The sequence below is a fragment of the Astatotilapia calliptera genome, chromosome 22 (genome assembly GCF_900246225.1).
Source record: "Astatotilapia calliptera chromosome 22, fAstCal1.2, whole genome shotgun sequence".
NCBI lineage: Eukaryota > Metazoa > Chordata > Actinopteri > Cichliformes > Cichlidae > Astatotilapia > Astatotilapia calliptera.
Window position 1 is genome coordinate 7,948,172 of NC_039322.1, and position 25,469 is coordinate 7,973,640.

Below are 25,469 nucleotides of genomic sequence, written 5' to 3' on the forward strand. Positions count from 1 at the left end.
TCTTGGATACAATGCCTTAAAAATTGTAATCAAACTGTTATTTAGACCGTTAATACAAATGCTCAGGTCAGCCTCAGACTGTAGCTTAAAGTCTCATTCCCTTTGCTGTGCCTTCTTCTCACTCAGATCACTCTCATTGTCCTCCAACATCTACTTTCTGGATAAGGATACAGCTTTTCACAGCAGGTGAAGCTCAGCCCATTATGATGTTGGTCTTTCTCCTCCCACTCGTGTACCCAGACCAGTAAGTGTGGCCACATCATTCAGTGGTATAATTAAAGTCCGTGAATCCCTTTATTACCAAGTTTTCACTAATATTTAAATTCTCTGATGGAGTTGATTAAAATATTTTTGGAAGAAACATCTTATTTACAAACTTATGAAGCTCTTTTTAATCCTATTGTAAATAACACATGTTAATATGAGCTTGTCTGAAGCATGTGTATGTGAACTTATCAGTTCAAAAGAAAGAAAATACTGTAACTTTGGCCACCAAACATATTTTCTTTCCTAGGTTCACACTTAGTATGGTGTTATGACAGGAACATTTACAACAATGAGTCCCAAAAATGTCTGTTCCTTTAAGACTATTCATAAAAACTATAATAGCTATATTATCACTACTTCTTGTGTTGATCTTTTTATCAACCTAAGTTGTTATGGACATTACAGTTTTTGAACATGTGTTTGTACTTTATGCCCTGTATGTGTCAATATTCTGACTTTATATGCTTTGAATTCGGGTTATAAAAGGGATCATTTCAGGATTATTTTGACTATAAGCAATAATCGGATAAAATATAGGATCCTGTTGATCACAGACCACTTTGGGTCAAAGTTACCAAGAACATTTGTTTTGATACATTTTTAAATTTTTATGCAGTCATATAAAGTAACACCTGTTTTAACTGAGAATATTTTATTTGTGTACAGAGGAAATTATCCCCAAAGTACACGTGTCTGACACAGCTTCTTACTAAGACTTCAGGTGATGAAGAAATTATCATCTTATGTCCATTCAGACCTCCAATCGATCTCCAGAACTACAAACCTCACTTGATTCTTTTCAGGAACACTGTCTGCAGGTTTCCCCGTGTAAACCTGTATATTCCAGCTATAACTTGGCCCTGCAGCACAAGTTGCCCATATCTTTATGCAATATTTAGACTGCTTACTTGACATATACTGCTTAAAAGGTCAACATCCCCCAAAGGAACCGGATACTCATTAAGAGTAAAGTTTGGAATTCGAGTAAATATGGGCTGGCTGGCGCTCCACACACTTGTCTCAAACTTCTCTGATCACTGCAAATTTGTCTTGTTAGTGACGGCCAACCAGCCGGTGGAGTCAGAACTTTCTTGCTGTGAAGCAACAGTGCAAACCACTCCACCACCGTACTGCCTGATTACAATCGATTATTTGCAAAGTTTAAACAAAGACATAATTAAAGTTGACATATTATGCTCATTTACAGCCACAGAAGTTATTCTTGGACTGGATTAGCGTTCCATTATTCACGTTGTCTTAATAATCCTAATTTTATCTTCTGCAGAAATATTAAAGAGAAAAACATAAGATATATGTAATCTATAATGTTTATAAATGTTTTATAGTAATAAAAATAACAGAAAAAATATGATAATTTATTGAGCACTTTTTAAAATTCACCCTGCAAAGTCTTTCACAAGGGCAACGAATCAAACACAGCATGAAAAATCAGTTCTGAAAGAAGTATCATGAGTGTAGTGTAGACGTGCCGAGGACTCATGAACAAATGAACGGCAAACACATCTCTTATTAGGCTGATCCAATGTCCAATAAATCCACCAAACCCAATAAATCTATAATAAAACATACTTGGAACGAGTGCAAGGAGGCTTAAGCAATCTAGTTCAGAAACACTAGCTTTGATTTTTAGAATGTGTAAGAACAGTGTCTTTATCATTACAGCTATGCAGAGAGACTGTCAGGGAAGAAGGAGGATCTGTCTTTTTGGACACCATAATGAAGAGTGGACAGGAAAGCAGGAAGACACGTAGCATAGCACCTCAGAGATGAACCTGAGCTGCTGCATTTATCTATGCAGCATGTGGTTGCCCATTTACCCTGTCGGGTAAACGGGCACTTGAAAGATCTGCCTCAATGATATGTCTTAATGTTTCTTGGAAAAGACTTTGAACGGCCTTCCTGGAAAATGCAATAAATAAATTGTGTAGTAAGATAAGTATTAGTCCCAGAGATAAGATATTCACATTATTGCATAAGCAAAACACACAGGTCAGCAATAAAAAAATTAATTCAGCATATCTAACAACAATAACAACATGCAAACATAGAAGAAAACAAATATTGTTGCCAGTGTACTGCATGAGCCCACACAATTTGCAAACCGATAGTGTGATATGAAGTGCTACTATGTAATTAAGATAGTGATCTCTTTTAAAGCACTTACACAACCATTATGAGCGTTCTATGGAAGCTGAAAAAAAACTGTTTTGCCATCCATAACTCAAAATTTCAAGATGTGTGTTTCAAATTTTGAGTTAAGAAGTCGAGATTTCTTTGAAAAAACTTGAAATTTCAAGTTACCTCTGCCAATCAGGAAGCTCGGTGAAGGTACTATTACTATTAACTTACTTACGTAAGTTAATAGTAATAGTCTTGTTACCATGAAGCAGAACGTGGAAGGCATCAGCTATCAACGCTACTGATAAGCTACCAATCTTACAACTAATGGTTATGAATGAGTAAACTACTGAGTACTGCATGGTCAGCACGGTTTCATAGATGATGAAATCCTTGTGTTACTAGGTGAATCACATGGTGTTATTGCCTGCAAAGCAGCATATGTATTATGTACATGTTTATTATATTGTCAAGAAATATACTCTAAAACACTTCTTCGGTAAAGACTCAGAGAAGAGAAACACACAGAACTTCTTGCTTGCAAGGGCAGCCTCCAAACTGAGACTCGCGCTGAGAAACTGCCTTTGAGAAACTGTCTTTATTTATACTTCAGTGAGCTTTTGTTCCTTACATTGGAATGTGGAGTTGTGTGTGTGTGTGTGTTCAGAGTGTGGCCCCATAAACGACTTCCCTTAACCTGCTGGTCTGGAAAAATCCAACAGTTCATCTATATGTAAAGAAGCACTTAAACTAAAACTGACATAGCTACATTAATCCTACCGTAAAACAATAAGACAAGGTACGACCTCTCCCATGCTCCTAGGATGTGGGGGTGAACACTCTAGAATGTTACAGACCTCCTAGGATGAGACATTCTTTCAATATGCCACCAACTATATACTTCTACACACAAATGATTACATGCAGCATTCTACCATATGCAAACTTATATCATTAAAAGATTATACTGATTACTAAGTACAATTTTCCTATTAACATATATATTCCTAGCTCACTGATGCTATCACTACCTGATTTTGAGTGTGTCTGTGTCCACCCGTCTGTTTCCAAGTAACAAGAAAATTAAGCCATTCAGAGTAGCAACAGGAGAGGGAGGGAGAGAGAATGAGGGGAGAAGAGGCAGCTGTGCAACGTAAAGACAGAATAACTTCAGCTTTGTGCCTTTTTTTCCATTCTAGCTAAAGTACGGGACTAATCGCGTGATGATCATTGGAGCTTCTCTTCCCTCCATCACGGACACTGGTTGTGACACCTTCATACATGTCACAACCAAGCACTTATCTGCAGTTTCTCACACATACTCACACACACACACACACACCTTCAGACACCAAGTTACTTTTTGCACAATACTCAGTTTTGTGCATATTTCCATTGCACTGTCTTGTGCCTGTATCGTCCTGGTCTGTCTAGTGTTGCACTGTTTTGTCTTGTGCATTTGCAATTTTTACACATTTCACTTTACGTAGTCCTGTGTTTGTCTGTTATATGTCATATGTAGCACCAGTACTGTACCACTGTACATGTTTGAAGTGACAATAAAAGCCACTTGACTTGATTGGCAGCATTAACTCGAAGCTTCAACTTACTAACTTAACATTTAGAGAAACTAACTTCAAATGTTGACTTATTAACTCGAAATTTTGAGTTATTTTCACAATAAAAAATTAAATTTTGAGTTATGGATGACAAGCAAGCTTTTATAGCTTTCTGATTTTAAAGTACTTGAAACTAAAGAAATATTTGTTAGATTACACTAGACTACTGTTAAAAAAAATGTCTTCTAGCAGCTCAATCATTGTCTCATATGTGTCTCATGTGCATAAATGTTGACTATTTTCCAACAGCAGCGATGGAGCAGATCAGGAGGCCACCCACGACGGTGATGATATCCAGCCAGCGGCCCAGAAAGTGGCCAAGAATGAAGACTCACAAGTGGCTTGGCTGGTGGTCGACGGCAGCGTAGCCATGGAAAAACAGCCTTGTTGGTTTTCCATAGACATGGATTGGCGGGCGCCGGACCAGGCTTGGCGAGCGCCGGACCAGGTGTGCGACGTCCTCGGGCTGAGGCGTGGCAGGACCAGGCGTGGCAGGACCAGGCGTGGCAGGACCAGGCGTGGCAGGCGAGACGAGCAGGCGAGACGAGCAGAGGCGTGGCGTCGACCTCTGGCTGGGTCGTGGCAGGGCCAGGCGAGGCTGAAGCTGAAGCCGGACCAGGCGAAGCCGGACCAGGCAAGGCGAAGGCAAAGCTGAAGCGGCTGTTGCAGGTGAAACTGAAGCTGACGAGGCAGCTAACGAGGCAGCTGCAGGCGACGCTGATGGCTTGACGGGCTCCTCCCGGAAACTGTGGTTGTGGAGGCTGGTGCCGTTACAGCTGAGAGGAATGTAGCGCTTGAAGCAGCCACTGGTTGTATTGAGGAAAACACAGCACTTGTCTGCTGCTGTGGTGACACAGGCGAGAGCCTGAAGCCAGCATGTTCAATGAGAGCAGGTTGAGGCAGTAACAAAGTTCTTTAAAACCCTCAGGCAAAAAATCCAGAAACCTTGGGTTAGCCGTGGCTATCTGGGTCATCTGAGCCCAAGTAGCCTCCTTCTCCTCCTCCTGTTTGCCTGCAGAGGAAATAATCCAAAGTGCGTGAAGAATCGTAACACGAATCTTTAATTCAAAAAAGTCTGTGAAATAAATGTCCGCTGGGTCCATCACGGTCAGGTCGTTCTGTCACAGTCTGGCGAAGGCAGACCCAAAACGCAGACCCCAAGGAACAGGGAACAAAACTTAAATGTTAACAAAAAGCGAGCCGTTTAATGAGGCTGGTAAAAGGTACAAACAAAAGGCAAGGAAAACTGAAGCAAAATGAACACAAACCTAAACTGGGAAATCTAAACAACAATATGAAACAACCTGGACATGAAACCTGGTGTAAAGAACATGGCGTGACAGCAGACAGCCTGACGAGGAATGAAGAGAAACACACAAACTAATTACACACAAGGGTGATTAGGGGAAGTGGAAACACATGGAGAAACAGCTGACACTAGTCTGACATAACGAGACAAAGGAAGCAAAGCTGACTACACTGACATAGGACACAGACCTTCAAAATATAACAGGAAACGTGACGAAGACAAGACAATATAAATTTGACAACATAAGACACGCAGCATGAAACACATAAAGGCAAAGGGAGAGGGAAACTTAAATACAGCGGTAGAAAACACAAAGGGAAACTAATAAACAACTTAGCTACCCTAAAGAACTCAATCATATAATCCAAATAAACTAAAACTCAAAACGCTGGGTCAACAGACCCAGGAACGTGACAGCTTGATGCACTGGCATGGGTTTCATTTCAACCCATGGTCTTTTATTAATGGACCAAATCCATTAATATTATTTTTACATAAGAGCTAAAGGACAACATAAAGACAGCACAATTATCGTTACATTTTAATTCTCTTATGACACATGTTTTGTTCTCTTTAATGGACTTCAGGGAAGTCTGAAGTGTTTCCCAACAACTTACCATTTATGAGTAAACTAGTTGCCTTAGTTGTTACGTTGGCTCGAGATAGGTCTGAGACCTTTATCCAAGGTTGCTGGTCATCACAGGGTTTCTGTAACAGTTTAACATTTGACCATTGCTTGAAAATACCAGAGCAGCTCAAGGCTGAGACAGTAATGAAATAACTAATAATTTGATATTACCAGAACTGCCTTTATGTGAGTAACTTACACAATAACAATGAGGGATAATTGGAAAACTTTAAGGGAAGCCCCTGTCTTGTTAGGAGTGACTATATCCATCCCACTTTAGATGGAGCACTTCTCATTTTCAGAAATCCTTTTTAGAAAGCTGGCCACTTATTCGACTCTCCCAAAACGTGACTATCCAGAGTTGGGACCAGGAAGCAGAAAGCTTTCTAAGTTCCTGTTTATACATTATTAATAATTTACCAACAAATTGATTCACTCTTCCTTCCAGTAAACCATTTGTAGCACAACTACAAACGGGAGGGGTGGAGCAGTGGGATCAGGGTGTGGTGTCAAGGAAGGCTGACCCACATAGCTGACCTCCATCACCTAATCACGTCTACCCATTTAAGTAGGCCACCATGATATGATGAGCTGTGTGTGGTATGGCGTTATATTTCTTCCACTATTCTGAGTGCACGTAAAAAAAAATTGAGCACACGTAAAAAAAGTTTGCAGGTACAAGTGTTGTATTTTGAGGAGAAATTTATTTTGAGCGAAGAAAAGCTGAATTTGAGTGAGCAAAATTCATTCCTACATGCAAAAAATGTATTTCAGTGTTTGCTATTATCCATACACACACACAATAGCAGCCCCTGTCGCTCAGTTTTTGCATTTGCGCTCGCTCGCAATGTGTTGCTCGCGCTCTCAACATTTCTGCCCGTGCGCACTCAACTCTTCAGAATAGACACAAAGCAGAATAACTTCAGCTTTGTGTCTTTTTTTTCATTCTAGCTAAAGTACGGGACTAATCGCGTGATGATCATTGGAGCCTCTCTTCCCTCCATCACGGACACTGGTTGTGACACCTTCATACATGTCACAACCAAGCACTTATCTGCAGTTTCTCACACATGCTCACACACACACACACCTTCAGACACCAAGTTACTTTTTGCACAATACTCAGTTTTGTGCATATTTCCATTGCACTGTCTTGTGCCTGTATCGTCCTGGTCTGTCTAGTGTTGCACTGTTTTGTCTTGTGCATTTGCAATTTTTACACATTGCACTTTACGTAGTCCTGTGTTTGTCTGTTATATGTCATATGTAGCACCAGTACTGTACCACTGTACATGTTTGAAGTGACAATAAAAGCCACTTGACTTGATTGGCAGCATTAACTCCAAGCTTCGACTTACTACCTTAACATTTAGAGAAACTAACTTCAAATGTTGACTTATTAACTCGAAATTTTGAGTTATTTTCACCATAAAAAATTAAAATTTTGAGTTATGGATGACAAGCAAGCTTTTATAGCTTTCTGATTTTAAAGTACTTGAAACTAAAGAAATATTTGTTAGATTACACTAGACTACTGTTAAAAAAAATGTCTTCTAGCAGCTCAATCATTGTCTCCAGGACGTCTTTAAGCTGATGTTAGCAGAAAGCTGAAAACTTTGTGATAAACAGTTCAGAATTAGCCATGAATCTAGCACCAAATTTTGCTTGCTGTTATCAGAGAATGTTAAGATTAACTAAAAAAAAAACTGTGCATAAATGTTGACTATTTTATTCAGGTTTGGATATAAGTATTTGTTAAATAGTTTCACTTGTTTAAATTGCTTTGAAATGTGTAGATTGCAGCTCAGGTCCTTCAGCTGCTCTGGTCCAGTAAATCTAAAAAACACCTAGTTTTTTCTTAAGTAACTGAAGCTGTGTAGACGCTGTACTGTCATTCCACCCTGGAAAAAGAACAATTAAAAAAATTAAAAGCCTAAAATTACCATGATATTCATACTAATTATGATCTTAGGTCTCTGTTTAGCTCACCTAGTTGAGCAGATGACCATATGTCACAAGGCTTGATGCACTGGCATGTGTTTCATTTCATCCCATGGTCTTTTATTAATGGACCAAATCCATTAATATTATTTTTACATAAGAGCTAAAGGACAACATAAAGACAGCACAATTATCGTTACATTTCAATTCTCTTATGACACACGTTTTGTTCTCTTTAATGGACTTCAGGGAAGTCTGAAGTGTTTCCCAACAACTTACCATTTATGAGTAAACTAGTTGCCTTAGTTGTTACGTTGGCTCGAGATAGGTCTGAGACCTTTATCCAAGGTTGCTGGTCATCACAGGGTTTCTGTAACAGTTTAACATTTGACCATTGCTTGAAAATACCAGAGCAGCTCAAGGCTGAGACAGTAATGAAATAACTAATAATTTGATATTACCAGAACTGCCTTTATGTGAGTAACTTACACAATAACAATGAGGGATAATTGGAAAACTTTAAGGGAAATCCCTGTCTTGTTAGGAGTGACTGTATCCATCCCACTTTAGATGGAGCACTTCTCATTTTTAGAAATCCTTTTTAGAAAGCTGGCCACTTATTCGACTCTCCCAAAACGTGACTATCCAGAGTTGGGACCAGGAAGCAGGAAGCTTTCTAAGTTCCTGTTTATACATTATTAATAATTTACCAACAAATTGATTCACTCTTCCTTCCAGTAAACCATTTGTAGCACAACTACAAATGGGAGGGGTGGAGCAGTGGGATCAGGGTGTGGTGTCAAGGAAGGCTGACCCACATAGCTGACCTCCATCACCTAATCACGTCTACCCATTTAAGTAGGCCACCATGATATGATGAGCTGTGCGTGGTGTGCAGCAGGAGGCAGTTGAAAAGCTGCTGCAAAGAGAGATTTAGCAAATAAACGGGCATCCATTGTGCAACGTTGTGTGTTGGGTCCTTTGTCTTATCATGTTTTTTTTTAAATCAACAGACGCTGCCAAGTCATAATTGAAAACCCAGTTTTATTAGTTGTTATCTATTGGCATTACTCAGAGCTTCTGTCTAATTTCTCAGACTTTTTATCTGATGAAATAATTATTGTGGGTGATTTTAACATCCATGTAGATGCTAAAAATGACAGCCTCAACATGGCATTTGATCTGCTATTAGACTCAATTGGCTTCTCTCAAAATGTAAAAGAACCCACCCACCCCTTTAATCACACTTTAATCTTGTTGTAACATATGGAATAGAAACTAAACATTTAACAGTGTTTCCTGAAAACCCTCTCTCGTCTGATCATTTCCTAATAATATATGCATTAACAATAATGGATTACACAGTCGTGGGGAGTAGTTTACATCATGGTACATGCCTTTTTTGAAAGTGCTGTAACTAAGTTTAAGAATATGTTTCATCCACTGTTACCTTCTCTAATACCATGTAATAACTCAGAGTGGAGCAGCTACCTGAACTCCCACAGTTATCTTGTTAACAATTGTACATCTTCCTCGCGTTGCGAGTCTGGATACTGTAGCACCTCTGAAAAAGAAAGCTTCAAATCAGATGTACTCGACTCCCTGGTACAACTCTCAAAAACTCACCACAAAGCAGATAATTCACAAGCTGGAGAGGAAAGGGCATATCACAAATTTAGAAGATCATCATCAGAATTTCAATTCTGTTTACATTATAAATGCTTCCTTTAAACAGTATTATTTGAAGGTATAGCCTACATTTTCACGGAAGTGAGATAGCACACACAAATTAGTTAAACTGTAGGAATTTCTTAAAGATATAAAGACCTGGATGACCACTAATTTTCTTCTTCTAAATTCAGATAAAACTGACTTTATTACACTTGGCGCAAAAATCTTAGAAATATGGTATCTAACCAGATGCTTACTCTGGATGACATTACCTTGGGCTCCAATAACACATTTTTGACCAGGATATGTCATTAAATGCACATACAATCCCAATTCCAATGAAGCTGGGTCATTGTTTCAATAGTAAATAAAAGCAGAATACAATGATCTGCAAATCCTTTCAACCTACATTCAATTGATTACACTACAAAGACAAGCTATCTAATGTTAGAACTGATAAACTTTGTCGTTTTCTAAATCTTCACTCATTTTGAATTTGATGCCTGCAACATGTTCCAAAAAACCTGGGACGGGCATGTTTACCACTGTTTTATTTCTGCTTTCCTTTTAACAACACTCTCTTTATTGTATATAATTAACACACATGATTAAAAACTGGAACCATGAGCCACGGACGTGCAATCTAATAACAAACAGGTAAGCAGGTTTTATGTTGGCCTTGCCTATGGTGGCATATTGGCTCTGGCATGACTGGCTTTAAGACATGCTGCTTCAGTTAATTATACACGTCAATAGGAAATATGACATTGAAAGTCGCTCTGAGAGGGTTGATGTTGCTGCACGTCAAAGTTGCCAACCCTAATAGTTGGGCAACTGCAGTACTGTTTAGGAGTTATTTCTTTAGGTGTGCTTGTGTGACAAGAATCGGGTTGAGTGGGTGAACAATAATGAAGAATACAATAGATGGGAGTGGCGTCAGAAAGACATCCGTCAGGTGCGCAGCCATAGAATGGTCACAGTGAAGAGGGACCCTTGCTTGTTTTTTCTGGGATAGAGTCGATTCACTCAAATAGGGTGAGGATGGACTCTTGGTTGTTCTTTTATTGTTGTTTGGTGTGCAGCCAGGGTACAAAATTGCAGCACAAGACTGTAGGGTGAGGGTTCAATCAGGAGAGTGTGATGTGGAACTGGGTGTGTTGTTAACAGTCAGCAAAACTTGCAAAAATAATGGCTGTTTAGAGTGAAGAGACAGTTTGATGAAGCTGGACTCTTGTTTTTTGTGGTCCTCGTTGTGGTTGCAGCATTGGTTAAAGAGACATTTTTAGAAATGTGCATAAAATAAAAGGGCAAGTGTAAGTCTTGCTAGAGCAGCAGTGAGGTGCAGCAGCGGATTGATCCTACTGGCATGCAAAGTTTCCGAGTAAATGACTGATATAAATAAACAAAACAAAAATTGAAAAAAGAATTTCTCTGAATCAATGTTTAACTCCTACATTTAACCTGTACACAATGTTTTATCATGGGGCCACAAGGCAGCAAATCGCCACAAGGCAAAAGTGGGTCAATTAGATGTAAAACAAAACACAACTTTTCTAGGAAAACAATGAAAAAATTATTAAACAAATCAGAATATCAGAATACTTTATTAATTCCCAGTATATTGCACAAATTACATATTGACACAGGTTGGCAATGAGGTACCCCTCTTACCATACTGTGCTTTGTTATTTTCCCTGTCGAGGATGTGCAAATAGTAAGGGTCTGCAACTGTTGCAGTGTGTTTTGATAAATGAAAATCCTGTGCATTGTCCCACAGATTTAAAAAGACCTCAGCCGCCTTAGAAAATAGAGACGGCTCCGGCCCTTCCTGTAGAATACAGTGGAATTTTTAACCCAGTCCAGTTTATTGTCCATGTGTGCTTCGAGGTATTTATAGTCTCCCACTATGCCCACATAAACCCCCGGGACTGAAACAGGGGTCACTGGTTTTCTGAACATCCTAATGTCCAAAATCCATTCCTTTATCTTTGTCATATTAACCTGCAGATGATTCTGCTCCCACCACTTGATGAAGAGTACGCCATTTCATCACCCTCAGTGATGCATCTAAGCACCACAGAGTCATCAGAAAACCTCTGAAGAGGGCAGGTCTCTGTGCAGCAGCTGAAGTCTGTGGTATAGAAGGTGAACATGAAAGAGGATAGAATGGTCCCTTGTGATGTCCTGGTGTCAGACACAATGCTGAAGATGCACATTTTGTGGTCTTCCTGCCAGGTAATCAACAATCCAGGATAATATGAGAGAGGCATCCACCTGCATCACTGTCAGCTTATCACCCAGGAGGGTCGGCCTGATGGCATCAAATGCACTGGAGAAATAAAAAACACATGACCCTCAGAGTGCTCGCCAGCTGATTTTGGTGTGTCTAGACATGACTGAGCAGATAGATGATGGCATCCTCAGAGGCAGGTCTGGTAAGTGAACTGAAGGGGGACCAGATGTAGCCCGACCATAGGTCAGAGCTGATCAAGGATGAGTCTTTCCAGAAACAAATACAAAAAACAGGAGTTTCTCTTTATTGTATATAATAAATACGCATTACTGTAATGTAGTCAGACTCGAACATCAAGGAAGATGGTAAGGAAGCAGACTCAACAGACATTTCGTGTTTCCAGAGGTGAGCAATTTATTTACAGTGAACCCCATCCTATGTGAAACTTACAAAACTTCCCCCCCCCAAAGTAACTTAATTAACAAAATTCAAAGTACATGGATGCAGTAACACAGCTCACCTTTCCTCTCTCATCTGAATCTGGATTAGACTGGCTATATATAGGGCCATCAATTTCCCTTCAATTAGTCCGGCCAGCACCCCTCACTTGAGCTGAGGGACCTAAAACTCTACACAGATGACTAAAAATGACCAAAACCTCCTCACACTTCTGATTAGCACATTTACACAACTAAACAGCTCTATTTACGAAAAAAAAAAAAAGATTCAACAAATCACATCTGACGTCATCAGCACTTTTTGAGGAAATGCTAGGCGGGCCTTTCCCCACACCTGACCTACATGAAGGCTGAAAAGAAAGAACAAAGTAAGTATGAACAAATGACTTAATCTGTAAGATAATAAAATATAAAGAAACATGTAACTGAGTATTTGCCTTAATTTGCAGAATGTTTTTTTTTTTTTCCGGCAACAGAATGCTTATACAAACAAACCCAGGATAGTTAGTGCAGCAATGTTACTTTGACAAATATCAAATCATAGCAAATAAATACAGAGACAGAATAATGTGCATAATGTGCAAAAAAAGGTCAACACGTTTGGGTCAAGTGGAGAGCATCAAAACTGCTCACTTTGTCACAATTACAATTAAGTTTTTTCCTATTTGGCATCACTGCAGTTTGCACACTGTAGATAAAACAACCTAAGAGATAGACCCTGTATTAGGTTGTATGCAATACTACCTAATACAGGGGTCTCCAACTCCAGTCCTCGAGAGCTACTGTGCTGTAACTTTTAGATGCATCCCTACTCCAATACAGTTCAATCAAATGGTTGAATTACCTGTTCAGTATGCCATTGAGTTTGGCAAAGGCCTGGTAACAAGCCATTCATTTGATTCAAGCTGCAAGTTTGCTGTTAGTAATAGTAGTGCTCTAATTTAGATACCTAGACAGATTAGGTCAGATTAGTTGTATATTATTTGCTGAGTTGTCATAACTACCACATATATACAGTAAGATAGTTGTGATACTTTGAGCCCTGTGACAGGCTAATAACCTTTCCATGGTGTACCCTGCCTCTTGCCCTATAACAGCTGGGATAGACTCTAGCACAATCACTCCCAGTACCATAATTTTACATAACAAAATGTTGTAATTTTATATTCACTCCAAAGGTCAAGCAGTAAGTTATTTTCACCTCTTTGGCAGTTCTAGTCTGAACAGTAGTATGTTTAGATTGTACAGTGGCTTATGTTTTGGTTTAACCCTCTCAGGCTCAAATTAAACGTTTTGTTGCTAATGCAAGGCAAGGCAAGGCAAGTTTATTTGTATAGCACAATTCAACAACAAGGTGATTCAAAGTGCTTTACAGAGACATTAGAAACAAGAACAAATAAAAAGCATGATTTAAAATTAATGCACAACTAAGTCCTGCAGTGGTACTTCTGAGTAAAAAAAACCTCATAAAATATGTATGTGGGGTAATCAGGTTGTTAGTTTTTAACTGTTGCAAATCAGCAACGCCTGCCTTGAGAGGGTTAATATGGGTCACAGCATTTTATCCTGCACACCGACAGTCTTTTCACAAGGAAACACAAGGAACAGGCTAGTACTTTGTTACATTAAGAATAATGATGATACAGGTCATAACTTATGTTTAAACATTTTAACATGATTGAAGAGTGTGTCGAGAGAGGTGGGAAAGACAGAGAGAGATTGAAGTCCCCCCGGCTTACCTGTGATCACATCTGAGCAGTGCTGGTCAAGTTACTTGAAAAAGTAATTAGTAACTAATTACTGATTATTCCCCCCCAAAGGTAATCTCATTACTTTACTGATTACTTATTTTCAAAAGTAATTAGTTACTTAGTTACTTTTTAGAAACAAGATTCTGGTCCTCATATTCTGCAAAAACATGCAGTTTCCTGTCAGCCTGTGACCTAGTCAAGTCTGGGCCTCTCATAAAACAATCTAATCAGCAAATAAGCATTAAGAATATATATTTATTTCTTAACGCTAGTTTTAATCTTTTAACTTTATGCATCAAGCAAACATTAAATTATATTCTCTGACTGGAAGAAATTTGTTTAAAATTTAAACCTATTTTCTGCACATTCTTGCACATAAAATAAAATAAAATAAAATAGGTGTGGTGGGGCGTGGTCTGCGGTGCCGTGCGGACGCACCTCCACGGCATCCGCAATCACGCCCGCCGTGTTAAAACACGGGGACTCAGGGGTTGGTGTGGGGTTGTGGTGGTGTGATGCAAATGTTAAATAAAGATGGCTCAAAACATGGATCTGTGGTCCCATCGTGTTTTACTTCCACCACAATAGGTTTTTGTGTTTACACTCAGTCTTTCAAATAGATGCAAGTAAAACAAGGCAGAAAATAAATAAAATCAAAGACTAGCGGTCCTTTGGCTCTATTTTCACCTGTAAAGCAGGAGTGGGGTAGGCCGAGGTTTGCCCTGGTGCAGGTGTGCCGCAGCGGTCAGTGGAAGAATCCACGAGTTTTTCTGTGAATTTCCCATTACGTCATAGCGTACTTGGTGCTTGCTTGGAAGTTTTTCGCTGTAAAAAGAAGTTTTCTTCCTACGCAGTGAACAGCGGACGCTAATGTTTTTGTCACTTTTTACGGAATCAAACTCAAAGTAAGGTCAGTACTTCCACGCTTTAAACGCTGCACGCTCGTACTTTCTCTGCACTCAATATATTATCCATTGTTGATCTGCACACAGCTGTTGCCACCAACATCGCACTCACTTACGTCATTGTCATGAGACACTCTCACAAAAAAATCACGGTTTTAGTAACGCAGTAACGCAGCGTTCCTACGGGAAAGTAACGGTAATCTAATTACCTTTTTTGCAATCGTAATCCCTTACTTTACTCGTTAGTTGGAAAAAGTAATCGGATTACAGTAATGGTTACTTGTAACGCATTACTGCCCATCTCTGCATCTGAGGGGGTAAAAGGTATAAGTATCCAGACTAAAATGGATGTTATGTAGGAATAAGGTCATGATAGAGTTAATTGAAGGAAAATTACATAAAAATGTCAAAGATGAAGTGAAGTATATTCATGAATATTGCGAATGCTGATTTGTAATGGAATTTTCTGCTAATAACAGAAATGAAAATGTAATGAAGTGATTCTAAATTTAAATGTTTTAAATCATGTATTTGGAGAAGTCAGTGAGACAATGATAAGGTGGTGGTCGACATCAGGGGATTAGATGTCAATAACATGATTGAATGTCACATTAGAGGGGTGAGGAAGGGCGATCTGTCACAGTCCGGGTTGAGAGTCTAGTGTTTTCACGTATTTTTCCATTATATCTCTAGTTCTGCTTCCTGCATCTGTAACCGCAACTGGAAACCATCAGAGGTAATCAGTGGATTGGGATTTAAGACCAACTCAGACTTCTGCACTCTGCCAGATAATCTACTAACCCATGGTGGTAAATCTGCCTTCATGTTTGGTTCTCACTTAGCTGTTCCTTGTGTTAACCTCTCATGTCCTTGTGTCTCCAGTTACCTCTGCCTTCAAACTTCGTCGTTCTTCTGGTTTTACTGACGCCAGTCTATCCTGCCATCACGCAACTGCTCAATATTCACCTGCCTGCTCTCCTCCTCGCAGCTTACTTCCAGATCACTGCAAAAGAGAGAAAAGTGCAGACATCATGGTTTACTGACTTCACTTCATGCCTTGACACTCACCTGGGTACCCACACCCCAGAGCTCCCTGTTGTTTTCCTGAGATTTTCATTTCCTGCCACACTTTCATGATTAAGATTCCTGAGTTTAATAAAGTCTCATGTTCTTGTGAAAATGTTTGCCTATTGAGTCTGCTTTTGGGTCCACCCTTCGTACTGGCCTTTGGGCCTTCTGACGTGATCCAGTATAAATCTTAGGTGAAGAAGAGATACGGGGTTCTTCTCTTTGTCTTCTGCAAGATAAGCAGTACAGAAGATTGGACCTTACAGTAAAAAATTCCAGCAGAGACACCAGAGGGATCAACCACTGCCCAAACTGACCACAAATTGGTGTTATATTTTTTGATGTTAGTTTTGTTTCTTTATTTTCCCATAATGACAGCATTTTCCAATCTACATTCTCCTGATAGAAAAATGTGTTTTAAACCTATTTAAAGAGACCCTCTTATTCATAAATAATAATACTGTGAAGATAAAGTTTATATATACTGCTAAGCACTGATACCTTAAGCACTTTTTCTGTAGCTAAGTGGAGGAAATCCTGTTGTCTCAAACACACACAGAGACACGCAGAAGGACACAAACACATGAAGCGTGATTTAAAGGGGAAGGTACCATAAAGGGTTCGGTGATCTATCAATAAGTATTGCTGCTACTATACAAATGAACAGCACAGCGAGTGGATTAATAAATCCTGCCACCATACTGCAGCATGGGGGCTGGCAGGACGCGACCCGTCACCTGAGCCATCTCATCTCGCACACGGAACTGAAACTCCTGGACAAACATAGTTTGCACTCCGCACCTAAGAAGGGGACAAAAGTCTATTTATTCAAAGATACCAAAAAACTAAATCTCCCATGCTGCATTACTTTTGGCCTACAGGACACTCACCAGCCTGCTAATCTCCTCTTGTCTGTCGGGTGCAGAGCGGGCTGTGGCTTTGATCATGGTTGATGTTTGGTATTTGGATAACTTTTAATACTGCATCATTCACTAAATTGCAGAATATGATCAACTGGAACTAAAAAAAACATTTTGCTATATGAATCACAATACACAGGACTTGGAATATGAAATAGAAGAGAAGAAGCTGGTGCGGTGATCTATCAATAAGTATTGCTGCTACTATACAAATGAACAGCACAGCGAGTGGATTAATAAATTATCAGTCATCCACTTTAACTGTGGAAGTCTATGTGCAAATTTTAATCACACAAAGGAATATCTAAACCAGTTTTCATATCCATTCAATGTCATTGCCATATCTGAAACTTGGATTAATATGGATACTATTAGATAATGGACATATAATATGGACTTTGAACAGCAAGGTTATGATTCAGGTACATATTTTGGCAAAACAAAGATGGAGGTGGAATATCTAAACCAGACAAATATTTGAAATTTAAATGGCCTGTATTTGTATAGCGCTTTTCTAGTCCCTAAGGACCCCAAAGCGCTTTACACAACCTGTCATCCACCCATTCACACACTGGTGATGGCAAGCTACATTGTAGCCACAGCCACCCTGGGGCGCACTGACAGAGGCGAGGCTGCCGGACACTGGCGCCACCGGGCCCTCTGACCACCACCAGTAGGCAACGGGTGAAGTGTCATGCCCAAGGACACAACGACCGAGACTGTCCAAGCCGGGGCTCAAACCGGCAACCTTCCGATTACAAGGCGAACTCCCAACTCTTGCGCCACGATCGCCCCGTAGGTAGTGAATCAGAATCAGAATCAGAATACTTTATTGATCCCTGGGGGAAATTATTTTTTGTTACAGTGCTCCATTAAAATTTTTTTTAAACCAACATTAAGACAAGACAGACAATACACTAACTAAGAATAGTACAATATATACATATATATACATACATACATACATAAGTCACTTATGATAATGGTGATTAATATTGTCTTGGAATTTACAACAGTTGAAATCTATAAAGACAAAAGTAGAAATTTTTTTTTAGTTGTACATACAGAGTTTCAGGTATTGGTATTGAGGCCTTTAAAGACTGGATGGAGGAAACATTTACAGAAATAGGTCACAAACAAAATTTCATTTGTGGAGATTTTACTATTGATTTGCTTAACCCAAATAAACATTAAATAACATTAACACAATGACTGTATGAACCTATTCCCTAAAATTACCAGACCTAACAGAGACGCATTACATTGTGTCACTCTCATAGACATTTTTTTCAAATTACATTGAACATAAGACAGTAAGTAGACTTCTGAGTAATGATATCAGAGACCATCTTCCAGTTTTTATACTCTATGACAGGAATACAAGATTAATAATTTGGACAGGGAAAAAAACAGACGAGTAAGAACAGAGGAATCAAATGCCTTTTAAAACAATTTAATGAAACAGAACTGGTGCCAAATATATCAGAAACATGACAAAGGTGTGTATGGCGAATTCCTTAGAATATTTATGTCCAAAGGGTTAAAATTACACAGTTTGCTGATGAAAAACATTTTCTCTACAAACACAGCTCTGGTCATGATCTGCAACATTTATTGGATGAGATAACTAAAGCACAAAATAAACAGTGTTGATATTGAACGAGTCCATAGAAATTCTTAAAAGTTCTTACTGTAGTAATAAATGATAGATGAGGGACTTAACTGGAGAGCACACATAAGATATATTAACTCCAAAGTATCAAGAAACATTTCAGCTGTGGCTGTGGCAAAATGGTAGGCTTCAAAGATTTACTTTCAGCCACATATAACCAAATGCTACTTTCAGGAAAATCTAACTGTTGTAACTCTGAACAGCGCCTTAACAACAATTCAGATCAATATAAGAATGGTGACGCCTTATGTAGACTCCCAAGACGTTCTCAGTTGGTTTAGAGGCTTTGATTAAGACAAAAGGAATATTTTAATTTGATTTACTCCATCAGGAAATACCATCTGAAGGCAGTAACGTCACATCTGTGAAACTTTTTTCTAAAGTATGTACGTCAGGTTTGTAAGTAAGACGTATTCTATTTGCATTTTAGCTGTCGTAATTTTCTGTGGCTTGACCTGTTTGCTCAGGTATTGTAACAGTCAAAGCAAGTCAAAGACACAGTGACACACCTCATGCAAGTTGCTTACTCCGTACTGTAGATGTCCCCAGAAACCATTCATATAATTTTACATCTGCCTCAATCATAAACCTGGGAAATACAGACTGAATGCACAGGTAGATAGAGGAAATTCTATTATGAAGGCAAATACAAGTAAGAATAGGAAACAAGTGAGCCCTTTATGATAAACAATTTGTTTAAGGATAGTGAGAGTGACTTTTCACATTTTGCAATAATGAAGAGAGGAAGAAAGTTTTTGTGAAAAGGCCAGAGCAATTATTCAGATAAGTACTGGATTATGAGTCTGCAGTGAATGGTTATGCATTAGTTAAATTCTAACAAACACTAGGCTCTAAGACTTGTACATGTTCAATTAAAACAACAGGGACAGCAGTATTATAAGCAGAAATTAGAAAAATAACATAACTACTGGGCATATTTACAAGGCCACAGACAGATTTCTTCATACTTGAACCTTCCCAGAAAAAGAGAATTAAAGAGCTCTGGAATGATAGAAACAGAATTTATAATAGTGAAATGATTATTCGATCCCTGTTGAATTTGTAAGTTTGCTCACTTTTAAAGAAAAGAATCGAATTTTTATGGTAGTTTCATAAAAATGAGACTCATTTTATAGGAAGGAGACAGAATGTCAACCAAAAATTCAGAAAACAAACACATTACATAAAAGTTCTAAGTTGATTTGCACCTCATTGAGTGAAATAAAATTTGATCCCATAAAATCCAGCCAGAATTCCAGCTCCCACAGATTGGCTGTGTACCCATGTGGCACGCAGAGTACAATCAGCTACAGATATTCCTGCACTCAACTCGTTATGTTCCTGAAACACACCTCTCTTCGATTCCAGCCTCTCCACCAATATGGGCAAGACCAAAGAACTGTACAAGGCTGGAATGGGTTACAAGACCATCAACAAGAAGCTTGGTGAGATGGTGGCAACTCTTGGTTGCAGTTGGGACCACAGTCACCTAGAACACTACTGGTAACACACTACATCATTGATTGAAATCTTGCAGCAGCGGCAAGGTCCTCCTGCTCAAGAGGACACGAGTCCAGGCCCATCTTAAGTTTGCCAGTGAACTTCAGAGATGATTCAGAGAAGGTTTGGAAGAAAGAGCGGTGGTAAGATGAAACCAAAATCAAACTCTTTGGCATCAGCTCGACCTGCAGCGTTGGGATGAAGAGAAATGCAGACTACGAGCTGCAGAATATCATCCCCACAGTTAAGTATAGGGGAAATATTATGATTTGGGGCGATCCTGGCTCAAGAGTTGGGAGTTCGCCTTGCAATTGGAAGGTTGCCGGTTCGAGCCCCAGGGCTGTTTTTCTGCTAAGTATAAAGGATGACATCACCGGACTGAGGGGCCAATGGACGAGGCCAAAACGTACCACCAAGAAAACAGAGGAGTGGCTAAAGAAGAAGCACATTAAGACATTAAGATTCAAGTTCAGTTTTACTTCCTCATTTATTTATTTCATTTTGGCAGTCCTGGCCCTAGGGTTCAGGACTGCCAAAATGAATTAATTAAATACACCATTAAATAATTAATGAAATGTATCAATAATTAATATGGCAATAAATAATTAATTAAATATGCCATAAATATGTATTTAATTACGTTCCATTTTATTTAATTAATGACACATTTAATTAATTATTTAATTGGTGTATTTAATTAATTCATTTTGGCAGTCCTGGCATCCCATATATTATAGCTATTGTGGAAAAGAGGTAACACGATTTATTTATACTGAAATATGAAGATCAGAGAAAGCAGCTGGCCCAACGCCTAGGGGAAAATGAAAGTCAACCTGGCTATTACTGATACACTTCAAAAGAACTCAGAAAGTGAAAGTTGCTTGGTGGGATTCATCAGGTACATTCAGCTGCTTCCTGTAACCTGTGCCTTTACCTGCACCTCCCTGGAATTGTTACAGGCGATTTAAATTTTCTGTGTCGACGCTGTCGTTTCCTGTCTGTGCATTTCCGGCTACCTTATCTGCAAAGATTCACTGCAGAAATTAATCAACTGTTATTCTCCACGAGATCGCATGTTTGATTTTTCCCACTGAGCACCGGTTGGTGGCGGTATTGCACCAGTTCGCCGTGTGCTAGGCGCCAGTGAATTCATCATGAAGAAGAAGCCAATAAGGAAATGTTACACTGAACTCTTCCCAGGATTTTCCTAGAAGAAGTTAATGGAGCAGACAGCAAGTAATAGGTAGATTTTTTAAAATAACCTCTTGTTTTAACACAAGTGCAAATAAATCTCTGGTCATAATGTTCTTGTTCTCCTTAATCAGCATGGACAAGGTGGTAAACTGTTTCAAGAAAAGACCAGATGCTGTGGCCAGACTGATCTGCTTCCCCTGGGCAGGTGGAGGGTCCATACACTACGCTCGCTGGGGAAATGTCCTCAGCAGCTCTGTTGAAGGTGAGGTGCCCAGAAAGCATTTCACGTGTACGTGCTTGCACGTTGTAACGAAAGCTCCAGGAAGCAAGTGGAAAAGAAATGTGGTGGTCTGGTATAACTAGTCTTCTCGTCTGTGTTTATGACTAAAGGACAGCTGGACTAAAGATTTTTGGAGCACAGAATAAATTCTTGGCTCTTGACTAAATTTTGTTATCTGCAAAAGAGTTGAGGGGGAAAAAACACCTTAGAAAAAAAGTTTTGCCATAATTATATATCAAGATTACCTTTTAACTTTTAAATGTATAGTTTTTAAAATCCTTCTCCTCACATACAAAATAATCAATAATCAGGCCCCATCGTATCTTAAAGACTTCATAGTACCTTAATATCTCAGCAGAGGACTTTGCTGTTTAAGATCAGCCTTAAAACTTTCTTTTTAATTAAAGTTTATAAGCCAGAGCTGGATCAGGTGACCCTGAACTGTCCCCCAATCATGCTGCAATACATTTAGTCTGCTGGAGGGCTTCCCATGATTAGTGTGTCTTCTCAGTCTTTGCATGTTTACACACCTATTTGCATTTGATCATTAGTTTTTCCTGAACTCTGTCTCTCTCCTGTAGTTTGCTTTTATTCTTGCTGCCTCTGCGTTCGTGTCTTTGTCTCGTGTCTACAGGTGGTGGAATTAGCGCTGTTCCCTCACACCAAGAAGGTCCTGGGTTCGAATTCGCAACTCTGGCCGGGACCTTTCTGTTAGCATGCGCTCTAGCACATTGCGGCTTCTATCCAGTTACTCCAGCATCTTCCCACAGTTAAATCACTTGCAGTTATTGGGGTTCGGTTAATTGGTGATTCTAAATTGCACATAGATGTGAATGTGTGTGTGTGTGTGTGTGTGTGTGTGTGTGTGTGTGTGTGTGTGTGTGTGTGTGTGTGTGTGTGTGTGTGTGTGTGTGTGTGTGTTCGTCCTGTGAAAGAGTGGCGACCAACTCTGGCGTGTACTGCGCCTCATGCCCTATGACAGCTGGGATAAGCTCCAGTGGTAGTGTAGTAGAGGAGTAGTAGTTCTCCTCTGAGTCCCGAATGACTGAACTCCTGACCCTGTCTGTAAGGGACAAGCCAGCCACCCTTCAGAGAAAGCTGTTTTCCACGGCTTGTGTCTGCAACCTCGTGCCAGTTATGAACAGAATTGCCAGCACTCTAGTCCGTCACTTAAAAACAGACCTGGCATTTAAAAACAATCAATCATCAGAATTAGTTTTCTACACATGCCTCAGAGGACTTTTATGCTTTGAATTATTTATGGTTACTCACTCATTTACTCTGAATCAAAGGAAGACAAATACTCAGAAGAAACATCACCTCGTGTCTTTACACTGTTTTTCTTTCTTTCTTTCTTCCTTTTTTTTTTGTAGTGTTGGCTGTCAAACTTCCCGGCAGAGAGAGTCGAGCTAAAGAGCCATTCTTCGAAAACATGCAGCAGATCGTGGATGAAGTGATTAGTGTGTTGTTGCCGCTGCTAAAGGAGAAGCCATTCGCTCTGTTTGGCCACAGGTATGGCGAGAAAAAATGATCCCTGAATAAAAACAAGGCTGTCGTCATAAACAGAACACTGCATGGTTTTAATCCCTGCAACATAAAGAAAAAATTCTAATCTGTTTCAGTTTCGGTGCCTTCACAAGCTTCGCTGTTGCAGACGCGCTGAAGAAAATTCACAACGTGGAGCCAGTTCACATCTTTCTGTCTGGTGCTTCTGCACCTTATGTAAGTAAAACTACTGGATGACCTGGAAAACTTCTTATTACTTAAGTCTTTTTTTTGCTTGGAATACGCTTTTTAAGTATTTTTTTCTTTCATTGCTTGTGATATTTATTAGTTCCACGAAGCAAAAAAAGACAAACATAACCCTGTTTTTTGGGGCTGTGGACTTCAAATCTAGTAATAAGTGATGCAGTGACACACGTGAAAATCCTCTCTGTGCTGTTATGTCACCACTTCATGCTTTAATCTACATTTCTGTGCTTCTGCCACATAATTTTTACCCAAAACTCGGATCACCAAAGAGATTAAAATTCTTTCATTGAAATTATATTCACTATAAGCTAATCACGTATTTTAAAATCGATTTAAATTAATTAGACTTAATCTGTACACACATAACTGCCATGAAAACCCTGATCTATGAATCCTGATGTTCATATTCAACAAACATCAGTGATAACATTTGGAAAAGCTAAACGTTTGTAATTTGGCCTCTTTAACGTAAGAAAAGAGCTGGGTGTTGTTGATATGACACGACACTGTACTGTGTTGTTCTTTGTCTTTAAGTCAGAGACTCGCATTAAAACCCCAAAGAGAAGCGACTTGTCTGATGAAGATTTTCTTAAGTGGTTAATTTCGATTGGAGGAACTCCTCCTGAGCTCCTGGCGAACCCTGAAGTCCTCAAGCTCTTCCTTCCCGCCCTGAAGGCTGACCTGCACGTAGTGGAGAACTACAGGTGGGCGGACAGCTGTCTGTTACTTAATCTGCTCTTAACATTTCTAAAACCAAGCGTAGATGTTGTCAGTGATGGGAGTTGCTGACCTCTCTGCAGATGTAACAAGGCGAGCAGCCCGCTTTTCTCCTGCCCGGTCACGTGTTTTGACGGGAAGGATGACATTCCTCATGATTTACAAGGTCAGTGCTCTAACAGGCCAAGAATGGGCTGTACGTTACTCTTATGGTTATTACATTGACTTAAATGACAATTGCTACTTTGTGCTTCTCCCTTCTTTGTTTTGCCCTCAGCAGAGCAGTGTTTACGTAACCCTAACAATCCGTCTCCTTCTACTAAACTCTGACTTCAGTATCTTGCAGTTTGTTCATCGGAGTGTGAAAGTTAGATCGAAAGCACCCAGCCATAGAAACAGCCTCTTGTATGTATGAGTGGGTGAATGAGCCTTGTAGCACAAAGCGCTCAAGCAGAGTAGTAAATAAATTTAAAAGCATACATTAATAATTACATAATTAGACACAAGTTAAGAATCAAATTAAAATGTACACACCGAAAGCCCCGTTTCACAGTGAGTGGATGACGTTTGTCAGGATGTTTCTTATGTGGTGAAAACCACCTTTAAAAAAATGTCAGGTGGAGTTAGCTTTGGTTAGTAAATGATGATCTACCTGGTTTATGGCTTCACCTGGTCCAGGGATGTCTGCGGCCTTCGGGCTGAGTAAATCTTTTGCTGGGCAGTGTTAACTAATGCTAACTGTTTCTTATTAGAGAGCACGGGATCTGAACCAGAGGCAGCAAGAATGTGTGACTGAGTACGTGAAAGATTTACAGGTGATCAAGTGAAATTAATGTGTGTGTGTGTGTGTGTGTGTGTTTTATTAACAGCTTGGAAAGACATCACATCAGGAGATTTCACCATAAAGATGTTCCACGGATCTCATTTCTACCTGAAGGACTCTGGAAACGAAAAAATAATTTTGGATTACGTCACAAAACATTTGGAAACCTCAGAAATGGATTATTTATAAACAAAACGACTTTTGTCATTTTTCTACTAATTTATGGTGATATTTAATTGTGTCACCAGTGTAGCTTGTTATGTTTTGACCACCCCAGTCCCACGAGTACAGTGAATTCAGTAACTAAGCTAAAAGTTTTGAGACCTAAAATAAATATCCTATTCCTGTTAATGACTTATTTTAATTATCTAGAGTTTGTGATTTAGAAAGAGTTGATTAAATATCTCTGGATGCATCTTTTTCTGTTTTAATTTGGATTTTTTTTTTTTGACTGACTCCACAGAAACAAAACAAATACAATTTCTCTTTTTAAATCCATATTTAAATGATTAGTCTAGTACAATATATTCAAGATGCACTAGATTCACAAATAAATATATTGCCTCATCATATATGTGACATTTCTACAACTGTTTTATTATTCAAGTTTATTATTTAACCT

General features: G+C 39.3%; 1 protein-coding gene across 1 annotated transcript; it reads left to right on the forward strand.

Moving 5' to 3' along the window:
* Window positions 1-21,170: 21,170 nt before the first annotated feature.
* olah (oleoyl-ACP hydrolase) lies at window positions 21,171-25,262 on the forward strand. Its single transcript, XM_026156853.1, has 7 exons — window positions 21,171-21,324; window positions 21,407-21,537; window positions 22,929-23,067; window positions 23,178-23,277; window positions 23,842-24,011; window positions 24,108-24,190; window positions 24,894-25,262. The coding sequence occupies exons 1-7, from the start codon at window positions 21,302-21,304 to the stop codon at window positions 25,034-25,036; spliced, it is 789 nt and encodes a 262-aa protein (XP_026012638.1). The 5' UTR covers window positions 21,171-21,301; the 3' UTR covers window positions 25,037-25,262.
* Window positions 25,263-25,469: the final 207 nt, after the last annotated feature.